The sequence below is a fragment of the Myxocyprinus asiaticus genome, chromosome 7 (assembly GCF_019703515.2).
Source record: "Myxocyprinus asiaticus isolate MX2 ecotype Aquarium Trade chromosome 7, UBuf_Myxa_2, whole genome shotgun sequence".
Lineage (NCBI taxonomy): Eukaryota > Metazoa > Chordata > Actinopteri > Cypriniformes > Catostomidae > Myxocyprinus > Myxocyprinus asiaticus.
Genome location: NC_059350.1, coordinates 16,690,486 through 16,702,751, shown reverse-complemented (window position 1 = coordinate 16,702,751; position 12,266 = coordinate 16,690,486). Strand labels below are relative to the sequence as shown.

The window sequence follows — 12,266 nt, the reverse complement described above, 5'->3', positions numbered from 1 at the left end:
CTTTCTCTCTTTTTTTTCTTTCTTTTTTTTCTCCAGACTCCCATGCCAATACAGCGCTCAAATTACCTCAACAGTCCTCCTGTATGAACCGTTTGCCATATTAGTGATGTCAGTGTTTTCCTGTTTTAAGGCTTGGTGCTAGTCACTGAACCGCAGCAATTTTTAATTAAGAATTTAATTACCAATAATTCAGTTGATCAGACGCTCTTAATTCATTTATGAAGGCAGAGGAAAATCAGATAATTATGGTGCTCATATTCTTCACAGACAAAAGTGCCTTTTGTTAAGCCAGCTGATAAGAATAAATATATTGTCTTCTATCAATTTCTTCACTTTTCTTACAAAAAAAAAAATAGTGTCTGTATAATCATTGAAATGATTCGAGCTAAATGTTTCTGTCATTATTTACTTTTTTTTTTTTTTTACTGCTATAAATAATTTTTTACTCTTATTTTAACGTAATTATCATATCATATCATTATATACTGTATGAAAGTCAATTATATCTCTGCAAGTTTAAACAGTTCTCTGAAAGTTTGTTGATCATGATGGTGGTGAAAATATAAATGGTGAATAAAAATTGGAGCTTCTGGGTTCAGTGTAATTCACAATTTAGGGAAAGCAGCATATGGGCCTGACAAGCAAAATACTTCAGTTCTGCTCTGATAAGCAAGATTGCATTGTCTGTGTATGTGTCTGTGGGCATCTGCCCATATTTATGAGTATAATGCCTATTCTCCATTGATTAGAGATCAAGGGTGGCAACGCCCCTTTTCAGTACAAACCAATAAGAGCGCAGATCTGTGGCGGATACACCTCAGAACACACTTTGCCATTTCAATCAGCAACAGAGTGCTTGCACACTCTCGAATTCCCCTTCACACTTAAGAGACATTGTGATTACCCCTATTCTCTGCCTTTCTCCCTTCTCTTTTCTCTCTCTCTCTCTCTCAGCCATCTGACACATTAATGTCAAAGGAAATAACCCATAACCATCTTCACCTAGTAAAACATCCCATCCTGATCCCTCTGTCTCAAACGCAGTCTTCAGATCTCTGAACCTTCCTTATAGGGAAGCTTTTTAAAATCATCCAAAAATGAAGAGAGCCTCCTCCAAGAGAGAGCAGAAGAAAGGGGAAGGGTAAAAAAATATGTATGAGCGTGAACAGCAAAGCATGCACATTGGGAGAGCTCCAAAAGAGGGCCAGCCAAGAAAGAAATTAAAGTACAGCGATTATCAGGACCCAGAATTAGAAGCAGAGGGTTTTGGACTAATAAACATTTGAAACGCACCCCAGGGCCCTCGCCATCATTTATTACTCCACCGTCTCACATTAATGTGTTTTTTTTTTTTTTACCGTTTCATCATTCATTGATTCCCAGGATGTTTTAGGTTGATTTTTTTTAATTCTTGCTGGCAGGGTTTAATGAAAGGTTGCTGCCATTTTTTTCCCTCTTCCTCTCTCAATACCTTCCGCTTTAGACGTTCTGATCCGGTGTTTTCTTTGGACTCTTAATGACTGTATTATAGTTCTCAGTGACTCTCGACGTATTCCAGGCCAACACAGAACAGTTATCAATTTACCGACACCCACTCGGTGTCCTGTCCTGACCTCTGAGTGCTGCTCTTAAGCTTATCAGCTCCCTAAACAAGCTTGCTCATCATTGATCTTACACACACACACACACTAACAATGATTCGATTCAAATATGGTCCTTTACCTTATGATTACGATGCACCATGAATATCTGAAATTTGGTCATGATTTGATTCTGTTCAATTATCTTAGAACAATTAATTAATTTCAAATATATGCAGAACAAATATTAAAACATTCAAACATTCTTAACTCAGACAGCACATACATGCACCAGATCTAAGAACTAAAGTGACAAATGCATTTACGACCAAGGATGTTTGGCTTATGCACTGAAAAAAAAATCCTGTTAAATTTACGGTAAAAAACAGGCAGCTGTGGTTGCCAGAAATTCACTGTAAAAAATACGGTAACCATGCTTCAGGCTTTACGGGATGTAATTTTGATGCCTGTATATTTTACGGTGCATTACCGTTTATATTATTAACTTATATAAACTTAATACTTTAACCTTCTGAAACTGTAAAAATCTGCTTTTCACTTTATAATGTATTGTTACTCACCGTAGTATTTACAGAAAGGCACATGATGACATGAAGGTCATCAGTAGTGGCCTTTCCAAGAGCAATGATCAATAAACATGTAGAGACAGTGCTCAGTGTCACTCACACAAACACTAAACACCATCGGGGTAACACTTGTAAACATTAACTAAACTACATCAAATATAACACAGAACACCCCAATTTAGATAAGTGATATTAAAAATAAGAAGAAACAACTATTTCCTTAAAATATAATGAAATGTGATGGGTAACACAGGGAATTCGGGGAACACCCGATTATTGGTTTTTTTTTACTGTAATTTTAACAATAATTTACCGTGCGTGCTGAGTGACTCCAGCCAGGTCTCCTAAGCAACCAGATTGGCCCGGTTGCTAGAGTCACATGGGGTAAACTCCTCGTGGTCTCTATAATGTGGTTCGTTCTTGGTGGGGTGCGTGGTGAGTTGAGCATGGTTGCCGTGGATGGCGTGAAGCATCCACACGCGCTATGTCTCCGTGGCAACGTGCTCAACAAGCCACGTGATAAGATGCGTGGGTTGATGGTCTCAGACGCGGAGACAACTGGGATTCGTCCTCCGCCACCCGGACTGAGGCAAATCACTACGCGACCACGAGGACTTAAAAAGCACATTGGCAATTGGGCATTCCAAATTGGGAGAAAAAGGGGAAAAAATCCATTAAAAAAAAATTAATAATTTACCGTAAAAAGTACATGTACTCTCTTGTTAAACATAAAATGACATGCGTTGTCTTTTTAAATATATTATAATTTTGTACTATATATTTTAAGGTAACTGCCTGTTTACAGTGTGTGTTGCTGCATATATAAACAGAAAAATAACACTAATGTTATATGCATTATGGATCTGATATGAATAAAGGATAAAATAATGCTACATAATGACTTGAATTAAAAACTGTATATTAGTAGAGTTTAAAGGCGGTTTTACATGGTATGCTGTACACCTGCAAGTTACCTAATAATTTTCAATGAGAGAGGTGAATGAAGGCAGAAATGTTTTATCTTTTCACGTCTGTCACATGTCTGATCAATTAGAGTTAACTTTAATCAACAGGCATTAAGATTTTGTGCAGTTAGTTCCCTTCAGAACAGTCTGAAATCGCTCCATATTGCCTATATAGTGCACTATGTGACATTAAATATAAAGAGAGTGAGTGAATAAGTGAGGGATGAATTCGCTCATTCAAATTTATTTAGGTTCGATTCATGGTTAACCTATTTTATTGAGAAATAACACATTTTATGAAGATATAAAGCTATATAAACATAATGCATCGTAACTGGAAAAGAAAGGGATAACGATTAACTTCATTCGGTCAAGTAGATGCAGTTATGAATAATGACGCAGAGGGCCGAACTCAGCAGCATCCATCCATTCTGCTTGCATTTTCCATTTTCATTAAGACATTATTTAGTATCTTTTATTCAACTGTATGTTATTCAATTGCTGGTCTCTGCAATATTGGCGATTTAAAGTTTTAATTATCCCCACAGTAAAGACAAACCTTGACCCACACTCACTCACTCCTTTATTCATCCATAAAAATTTTATACTACATTCAAAATCTCCAGGAAAGGCTCTTGCTCAAGTGCACACAAAAACTGAGGGAGAAATGAGTAACTCTCAGGCTGTCTCACAAAGGAAGACACACTCATGCCGTCTCATGACAGTCCAGAAGGTGGAGAGGGATTTGTGAATCCTGGGAAGATTAAGTGTACAGCTTAACACTATGTGACGCTAGTTTACACTTTTTTAAATGCTCCCCTTCCCTCCCTCCTCTTTTTGATCCCTCTGTTCCCTTTCTCTCTCTCCAGGTAGACAACAGTAAGCTCACAGTTGGGCGGAGCCTGTGGTGAGCGAGCGCTCTAGTTGGTTACCGCGTTGCGATACACTGCGTCATGCGGGCAGGATGGATGTGAAAGAACGCAGGCCCTACTGCTCACTAACCAAGAGCAGGAGAGAGAAAGAGCGCCACTACACGGGCTCATCCGGCGACAGCGAGGACTGCCGTGTGCCCACCCAGAAGTCCTACAGCTCCAGCGAGACGCTCAAGGCCTTTGACCACGACTCCTCACGTCTGCTGTACGGAGGCCACGTCAAAGAGATGGTCCACCGGGAGGCAGACGAGTACAGCCGCCAAGGTGAGTCATCTGTGCCCCTCATACCTCAGAGAGCCAGTTGTGACTTCACCCAGCTCAGAGGTCACATGTCGTGCAGCTTTAGACTGAGTAGAACAAAAAAACATGTGATGTATGTGTTGAAGTATGTGAAGAACGCACTGTTGGGCGGAACACATTCATATGATGATATATGGGATGCATAACCCAAATTATACATAATAAGAGGAAATTGAGTTTGGTTTGGCACGACTGCATGTTTTCTCTGACAAAACATTTATTTATTTTTGATTAGGAAATGAAGCAGATTCAAAACAGATTGGACCGATTTAGCACACAAACTCACTTTGCTACTGAAATAAAGCGTTGCCTCTGATTAGCGATACACAACCCCCTGGTCTCACTCTTTTATTTTCACATCTGAAGTTTCCCTTATAACATATGCCCATGTGCCCCATTGGCAATAATAAATGGCACCATAGAAACATAAACAGCATTATTGCACTGTTCGAAAGATTTCAATGTGCCCCGGTCGGCCACAGTTAGTTTTTTTTACTAATTATGAGCGCAGAGGGTGCACAACCATTCACACAACCCTCGATTTTATAAACTCTCTCACAGTCATTGAGTTCTCTCTTTGTTTGGTTTCTCTTACTTTAAGGCTTCATCAAAATATACGGCAGAAAAGGTGAGTGCTGCACTGTAGATTTAGTGCAAACGTAGATTTGGGTCAAATGTGTCCTCCCTGGGTGTTGTGATAGAGGTTAACCCTCTGTATTTGTGTGCCCTTAACGTAAGTGTTGTGTTAAGCTGAAGGTCAGCCTAGCTGTTATCAGTCACTGGAGTGCTGGAGGCTCTGTCTGTTGAGTGTGTTTATTTTAGAAAGCACAGAATGTGACACCAGATTACAGCAGGGGGTAAAGGAGCAGCCTGCCTCAAACCATTATGCAGGTTAGCTCACTCTATCATGGAGAGAAAGAGAGAGAGAGAGAGACTCCCTTTAAAAGCAAGATGTAGTCCCTTTAAAAGGCACTCGCAGATGTAGTGCAGACACCGTTAAGCTCTTGAGACTGCACTTCGGTCTTAACATGGTCTTCAACACTCCATAATCACCCAGATGCAAACGTCACCTAGCCCAGCCTCATAATCTAACCTTAGTATGCTGATTGTTCGTCATGAAACTAAATCCTCCCATGTGATTTTTATTTTTATTTGTATTATTTATTTATTTTGCCTTTAGTCCATTGCAAAATATGATAGCCAGAGAATTAATTTGTGAAATATAAAGGACCAGGCAAGCACTGAATGGTTAATTAGCCATTACACAACAATGGCAGATTGGAAAAACTGAGATCTGAAATAATGTAGCTTTGCTGGGAAGTGCTGCATGCCGTACAGTTCCATTACAAAGTTCCATAAAGGTCATTACCAGTTCATTGATTGCTTTCAAACTCAAATTAACACTTCATAAATATTTGAGCAGAAAAGCCTTAATTGCTCAATTATCTTATCCTGTACAATTTCATCTACACTAATTGGTGTTCATTTGGAATTTATTTGATTTTAATTGAACTTCAGTGGAACCCCTAATATTTTTGTAGTTTATAAACCTTATTAATTCCTGTGAATGCAGGGAATCAGTTATTTCCTTTTTTTGTATAGTCATTGTATTAAAATATGCAGCTTTTTGCAGTGATTGTCGTAATATTAAATTTAGAACTCAATAAGGTTTTCATGTGTAAATTACTTTATAATTATTTTTTAACTTATTATAAGATTAAAATAGTTTTAAATTCACTCCAGATTATTCTTCATCCTGCATGAGGTAGATAAATGTATTTTTATCTAATGAAAAAATTATAATTTTATTTCATTTTTTTTGTTTGTTTGTTTTTTTACAAAGAAAGGCCTTTTTTTTTCTTCTAATAATTAGAAATTAAATATTATACAGCCGCTTTTGAAGAGCCTTAACCATAAAAACTTATGAGGATCTGCTTGTAAACGACGAAATAAATTATCAGTTTTAAGGGAATATATTTTCGCAATATACTGTATAGTTTGCAGTAAATGTGAGGAAAGCTTTTATTTTATTTCTCTCTCTCTCTCTCTCTCTCTCTCTCTCTCTCTCTCTCTCTCTCTCTCTCTCTCTCTCTCTCTCTCTCTCTCTCTCTCTCTCTCTCTCTCTCTCTCTCTCTGGCGCTGTGGTTTTTCAGGCCTCTGTGTTTTTGGAGCCGTGCACACCTATCACCATGGCAGATAAGCACCCTACATGGAATGCAGTCTGCTCCACAGACTAGATATCATTAGATCCAGACAAAAAGAACAGGAAATTAATTATAAGTTGTAGCGCCTGCGTAAGTTGAAAGTTTTTTTCAAAATGTCTAACATGAAGTCAATTTTTTATCGGAGGATAATATTGTTTGTTATTTTTAATCATTATGGATGGATTTTTTTTTTCTTTTTTATATTTCTTTTTATTTATATTTTTTGTGTTTACATTTTTTATTTTTTTATTTAATATTATTTATATATTTTTATTTGTATTAATTTTTTAATTTTTTTTATTGTGTCTGTTTGGGAAGCATTTTAATTTGAATCAAAACAATCCTTACACAGCTTTTAATCATGCAAGTTGTTTTTAAAAAATATATATATATATTTACCCGTAGTTGTTTTTACTTTTTTTTAAGTAAAGAGGGATAATCTTTGTACATTGTGTACTTAGTGGCAGGAAAGTAGCACTTTAATAAAAAAAAAAATAAAAATAAAAAAAATAAACTGTTTTAGTTTACTTTAGTTTTATTTATAATATTTTTATACATTTTTATATAATATAATATAAAAAATATATATAACTGCAAAATTAAAACATGCTATTATTTAAAATGTGCCAATAATATTATTTAAAATGTTTTATTAGTAGTATTTATAGTGTTGTGTTTTATGTAATACAGTATTGCAATCAAGTAAATTAGTAGTATGTACCAATATTTAATACAACACAGCAAGCATTTTCTAAACATGTTTTTGTATGAGACAGCTATTTTAATATATATTTTAATGTGACTATATATGTAGTAGTAATTACTGTTGTTTTTCCTATGCATATTTAAAGTTTTAAAGCTACCAGTCAAACTGAATCTCAAACTGAAGCTATTTTCTCATCAGTGCCACATTCCCCCTTTGTGGTCTGTGTGTGTCTGCACATATACATATATGTCTGAAACTGCACCTACTCACTAACCCTAACCCTGAGCTCAAACATTTCAGTGCAAAGCTAATTAGATTTTTAATTGTGAATCTGTTGACAGCAGTATGTTACAAGTGATTTTGTTTCCCCTTCTGTCTCTTCTGTCAAGTGACATAAATAAAGTCTTACAATAAGTATTATGACATTTTGAATGCAGAAAATCAGCAATATCTAGTCATTCTTGCAGTCTCGACATGACAGGGATATAAATAACCTTTCATTTCAGTAGCGGTTTTTCCCTTGGTATGAGACTTTGCACAGCCCTAGAGACTGCAGTCAGTTCATTAAAAAAAATGTATAGAGCGTGTAAATGGCTGCTTAGATGTGTTGTCACTGTGTTCCCTCTAACAGCTAATTGCTGCAGTTTATCTGCATCCTTCCAAAATACATGCAAGAAGGTGCAGAGTGAAAACATCATCGGTCTCGCTGTGAAATGTATTTTTCAAGCTCACTTAGCACAACCGCACTTGTGGTGCTAAAGGATAATAATTAGTCAAGCCACTGCCCACCTTTCTCAGCTAGAATACTTGTTTTGGGTCTGTTTGTTGATCTGTGTTTTGCCCAGCATTATTATGTGTTTTTAGGGAGAAAATAAACGTTTTCTGGCACACAGACCATGAATATTAACTCATTCGTAATGCACTTCAAATTAGATAGATATGTAGGTACTTTATTGATCCCTTATGAAAAATAAGGGTGCATTAACAACCACTCCACAGAAAGTGCCACATATAATACAATAAATACAGGATATTAGAAGGTAAACACAAGAAGGTACACAATATACACAGAATATAGTACAAAAAATACACAAAAATGGAAATAGTAAACATTATTTTACACAATTTACACAAAAAGCCCAGTCGTCTTAAGAAGAATCTATTGGATATGATTTTGTGGATTTCCAAAATAACCATAATTCCACAGATGTGTTACTGATATGTCTAAGAAATTTATAGATATTATGTTATGACATTGCCATGTTTGCCTCAATTTTATCAAGTTTATTTTTTTGTATTTCCTACCTTCATTTTTCATTTAGACCTTTTAAGTTATGCTTTTTCACCTCCCTCCTGTCTCCTTTGAAACGTCGCCCACATTTCTATGCTCACTGCAATGCTGCCTAGTGTGTAAGTGTCACGTTTGCCTTTTCATTTGTCACTGCGTGAGAGCTAGTGTACATGTCGTGTTCATTCAGCCAACAGAAATGTAACTGGTAACTTAAATGTATATATGTGGTTGCAAAAAACGATCACGACTCACATTGTCAGTGCATTTTTAGGGCTTTGCGGAGACGACTGCTAACTCTGCAGTTTATTTTGACCATCTGATGAGACTTGATAGTCTCTTTGTTCCACACAGGGTGTTAGCTTGCCTTCTGTGTAGCATGTGTGTGTGAGAGAGTGTGTGTGTTAAAAGGAGAAGTGTTGTTTACAGAAGCTCTGCTTTCTGTCTGGGTTTTGGGTCAGTTGATACAATCTCCCATACTTAAAAAAGAGAGAGACCAAAAAAAAAAAAAAAAAAACAGAGAAAAAAGATAGATTGTGCTATTATTTTACAGCTTTTATTTTTTTCTTATCTTTTTTCTTCCCTTTTCTTTTGAGCTGTGGATATTTTCATTGCCCAACACTCCCCAAATGGCTCCCCAGATGCTAGCAAGGCCCATTTACCTGTCAGCTTGTGTTTTACCAGCGCTCTATGGGCTCTTCCCACCCCACAGAACAGGCCAACAAAGCATACCTGAGCTCCCACACACACACACACACACACACACACACACACACACGTATTTGGAAGACTCCACTCCACTTTATATTTAGGAATGTTCCATAATGTAGATGACTACAAAAAAAAATATTTTGATTATAACCACAAGGCATAAACATTATACATGTTAACATGATTTTTTTTTAATATATAAAATAATGGATTTACCCAGCTTTACGGCATTTACCAGATTACAGGGTTTAAAAGTTTGTTAAGCAATTTTATCACACAAAAATCTTGCTTACATGTATAATGTTTACATTTTATGGCTAGACTTTTGAAACATTGACTGGCTCCATTCACTTCCATTGTAAATACTGTAATTGTGTTTTTTTTTTTTTTTTTATAAATATGGGGTGATAATCAACACTTTTAGGAGGACAATTGGCAGACTATTGAACACGGAACATTCCTTTAATTGAGGAAAAAACATGGTATATTTGTATTTTTAAAGTAAAAAAAATATTTGTCACATTGCAGGGCCATTTAAAATGAGCTGGTGAGGGCAAAAAGGTGATTCAAATGGTGAAAAATGTACACAGTTTCACTTAGACATCCATATACATTTTAAACTATAATATTTGTTGATTAAGTCCATTTAAATATATAGTATATGCTCACTTTGTGTATATGTATATCCTACAGGTCAAAACTTTAACCTGAGGCAGCTGGGAATATGTGAACCAGCCACACGCCGTGGCCTGGCTTTCTGCTCAGAGATGGGCCTCCCCCACCGTGGTTTCTCTGTTGGCGCAGGCTCAGACGTTGACACTGAGAACGAGGGGATGATGTCACCGGAACGCACCATGCGCCTCTGGGGCAGGGGTGTCAAGTCCGGCCGCAACTCCTGCTTGTCCAGCCGTTCGAACTCAGTGCTGACCCTGACCGACACAGAACATGAGAACAAGTCAGACAGTGAGAACGGTGAGTGACGCCACACACCCTTTAGCATTTACAGTATGTCCCGATCCGACCAGCTCGAACAGACACTCACATCTTACATGAACAAAAAAGATCTGATTTTCTTCTAGCAACCAACACAATCAAATGTATATTATAGTATAATAGATTTCCTGTCTAAACATCTAAAAATGGCAATTGTATTCTACACACCTATATCTTGAATAATAATACCATTATCAGACTCTTTTGACTTTTGTCATGACCGGCCGCAGAGTCAATAGGTAGAACAATACATCTGCATCCTCTCTTTCTCTTTGTACCCATACCACCGCTCCCCCGGCCCTAAGGGGACCTTACAGCGGGCCAATCAAAGGCCCTTCTTTGTGTTGGGCGCTAGGAGACCTTACCTAGCCATCGTTGGAATGCTCCGCTCACATGAGTGAACACACACAAAGGCTGGTTAACAGGCCCCAGTAGTTTGAAGTCCAAATTTGATCATGCTTGAAACCTGGAGAAGTGATGGAACTGGTGATCTCTTTCTTTCTCTCTCTCTTTCTCCTTTTCCATTGGTGCTATCGTTAATTCCAACAAAGCCGCTGGGATGGTTCAAAGAATGCTCAGGTGACAGGGAAATAAACTAAGAGCTGATTCATTCATTATTTTCCCTCAGCACACTCTCCAGTCACTTTTCTTCTCATTTATTAAAATTCCTTGCACTAACAGGTGTTAGCAAATAACCTTTAAGAAGACCTTATCTAAACACTTTCATTAACACCTTTTGTCTTAATTAAGAAAGGTAAAGTGATGAGTGTGTAGGATCATTATATTTGCTTCCATTATGAGATGATGTGTGCCGTGACTTTCATATCTCTGATGACCAAAGCAATGAACACACTCATCTGACAGGAGCTTAGATTTTAAATTCACTTTCCTTAATGTAGTTAATATTTCTAAAAGCAGCTCTGGGCTCATGTGCATGAGTGTCTGTTTTTGTGTGTGTGTGTGTGTATGTGTGTGTGTGTGTGTGTATGTGTGTATAGTGGCCCTGAAAAGTTTTTTTTTTAGACACTCTGGGCACTATATATATATATATATATATATATATATATATATATATATATATATATATATACTGTATATCAATTTGGCATTTATTTTAAAGAAATATAGCACAAACACACATTTCAAGCAAAACATGTCACAAAATGAAACTCGCTAGGTTTAAAATAATGAAACTATAGATATATTTTTCAAAATTAAGAATTTTGACACTTTCTGGTTGTCAATCGAAAATAAACCTGTGGTTACTTTGCCAGGACACCTGTGTGAACTTGAGGGAAACTGATTTCATACATCCTCTAAAATAGCCATGATACCAGCAAGTTAAATGTTACTAAAAAATAGCTTATACAAGTGAAGATATTTTTGAGAAATATTATCTAGAATCATTTAATGTCATATTTTGTTACCATATATTGTGTCATTTGTCTGAATAACTGCATATTGAAAGCAAGAGAAGAAACTCTCCTATCTGAATACTGCTTTGACTTTTTTGTGCTGGTGTTGACACGTAACATAGTTGAGTGTGGGTTTCCCCGAATTGTGTCATTGAATTGTGGCATTTGTCGCAGTTGTTAAAGTTTAAGTCCTAACAACAGACAGCTGCAGGCCATAAGGAAACAATAAAAAAAATTATGTTTTTTGTCCTTACCATTTCACTCCATTACAAATATTGGGCTACAACATCAGCTACTGTTTCCCCCCGAATTGTTACCCCTTGACAAAATGTTGAAAAAGGCTTTCTCCAGCCATATCAAAAGAGTTCCTGTTTACATTGCTGGCATCACCGTGGATGAAAATGTGTCCAAATGATTGGCACAACGTTTGGCTTTTTTCATCCACTCTCCCCGACTCCCCTCTCTACCGAATTCAAGATGGAGTCATTTGTGGCTTTCAAGATTTTTTGGCTTGTCACCACTGAACATGATTGTGTTTGTTTGGATGGCCCGCCGGCCCTCACAACACTTCCTTTTGACTTCAAA

At 36.8% G+C, this 12,266-nt stretch overlaps 1 protein-coding gene across 1 annotated transcript in view; it reads left to right on the top strand.

Moving 5' to 3' along the window:
- Positions 1-10,253, top strand: part of LOC127444333 (teneurin-3) — a 103,835-nt gene extending 93,582 nt beyond the window's left edge. Inside the window, exons 2-3 of the mRNA XM_051703626.1 lie at positions 4,002-4,328; positions 9,967-10,253. Of these exons, the coding sequence (XP_051559586.1) occupies positions 4,097-4,328; positions 9,967-10,253 (519 nt within the window). The 5' untranslated portion in view covers positions 4,002-4,096. The remainder of the gene's footprint in view (positions 1-4,001; positions 4,329-9,966) is intronic.
- Positions 10,254-12,266: the final 2,013 nt, after the last annotated feature.